The 1,566-nt window shown below is 37.9% G+C and overlaps 2 protein-coding genes across 2 annotated transcripts; one reads left to right on the top strand and one right to left on the bottom strand.

Annotated features, from left to right (window-relative positions):
- LOC118732711 lies at positions 1–403 on the top strand (the record flags this gene model as incomplete). The annotated part of the gene is given in 1 exon segment (XM_036461829.1): positions 1–403. A coding segment is annotated over 1 exon segment (276 nt), but the record flags the coding sequence as incomplete, so codon positions are not given.
- LOC118732710 (augmin complex subunit msd5) lies at positions 289–1,401 on the bottom strand. Its single transcript, XM_036461828.1, has one exon. The coding sequence runs from the start codon at positions 1,093–1,095 to the stop codon at positions 346–348; it is 750 nt and encodes a 249-aa protein (XP_036317721.1). The 5' UTR covers positions 1,096–1,401; the 3' UTR covers positions 289–345.
- Between the last annotated feature and the right edge of the window lie 165 nt (positions 1,402–1,566).

Below are 1,566 nucleotides of genomic sequence, written 5' to 3'. Positions count from 1 at the left end.
AAAAAAGAAACTGTACAGACATTGGCTAAAATCATTGAAAACGCACCTCAGCTATTCAGTGCCAATATGCAAACACTTGCAGCCGGATTGAGCCAAAATAGTGGCCAATTTAAGGAGTATTTGGAGCATAGTCATCAACACGCCGAATATTTGAGCAGTGGTGTACGGAAATTGGTAGCTATCGGTGATACGATGTCCCAAATTAAGGCTGTCATTCAAGAGGAAATGGAGGCTGAAGATAGCTCTGATCAAGGCCACTCGCCGTCGAGTGAATGATTTTTGGTTGGATACAATATGTAGCTTAATTTATGTATTTAACAATTTAAATTTTAAACTTATCAGTAATTACATATTTGAAATAGTATTCAATAAATATGTTATTAAATTCATGAAGCTTTTAGTACGCGCAGACTGTGCATTTGCAGTGGGCGTGCCATTTGAAAAAATTTCTTGATTTTCGCGTATGTAATTAAGCTCCTCCAGGTTGCTAAGAATCGTTTGAAGTTTCGCTTCTTCTTCAACCGTCAGGGCTTGTTCTGCATTACTGGTGGTTGGCCGCAATTTCTCCAACTGCTTTCCAAATGCACACAATTGATCGAGCTTAGTTTCATATGAACTTGCAAACTCTAGTTGCTGTACCTCTGCCAAAAACCGTTTGAGCTTTTGCTGAAAATTTCTAAAGTTATTGTAGATTTCAAAGGCTGTAGGCAGCTCTGCAGTGTTACGCATAATATTCTGTAGTGAGGTGCTACAAGGTGATTGCTCACGCGAGTTGACCACAGTCATATCACGCGCCAAAGTACAATTCATGCGCTGCTGCTGTTCTCTTGTTGAGGGGCGCTTTGGTTTTTGCAAATTGCAAGGATATTCCTCGAATGCTTTGAATATGTCCGCGAAATCCGCCACAGTCGGATTATCTTTCGAAGGAGTAATTTCCGCGTTTATTTCCTTTACCTCACGCTGATAACCCTCATAAAAGTCTGCCAAACTGATTATTGAAGTTTTAACTCTATTTTCTTTGATGTTTTTCTCATGTTCTTTGTGATTTTTGTATATATTTTTGGATATCTGCTCGAAATCGTCAACTTGTGCCATTTTCGATGAATTTGCAATTTGAAAATTTTATTTTATGATCGTTCACAATAGAACCTAAAAAATAGTGGGATATAGATGAGAATATTCAGAGTTGCCAGCTCTTGATGGCCAGAGAATATCAAAATCAGTTCCTTTCAAGACATAATTTGAGGTACAAATCTTCGGTAAAATATAGTATAGTATATCTGCATGCTAATTCCGCGGAATTCGTATGTATCTATTAACCGTACTCAGACTGAATGGTGAGTGCAAATTGCCCTTTATTTGGTATAGAGCTTCCATGGTACCAAATTCGGGTATCGACCAATACTGAAATCAAAATTTAATTTTACTAAAACGAAAATATCAGTTATTCCTAAATCAGTATACCTGCATCCCCGGGCTCTACATAAAAAGAAAATGATTGACAAACATGATCACATTCAGGAGTTGGTGCCACGATCCAACTTTTGTTGCCTTGAAGCTGAGCTT

Source organism: Rhagoletis pomonella, unplaced genomic scaffold, assembly GCF_013731165.1.
Source record: "Rhagoletis pomonella isolate Grant_MI unplaced genomic scaffold, Rhpom_1.0 Rhpom_scaffold_25668, whole genome shotgun sequence".
Taxonomy (NCBI): Eukaryota; Metazoa; Arthropoda; class Insecta; order Diptera; family Tephritidae; genus Rhagoletis; species Rhagoletis pomonella.
This window is presented reverse-complemented; position numbering and strand designations above follow the sequence as displayed.

Bases quoted from the DNA above. Each gene is read 5' to 3' on its own strand.
- LOC118732710 (XM_036461828.1), bottom strand. From the start codon at position 1,095: ATGGCACAAGTTGACGATTTCGAGCAGATATCCAAAAATATATACAAA.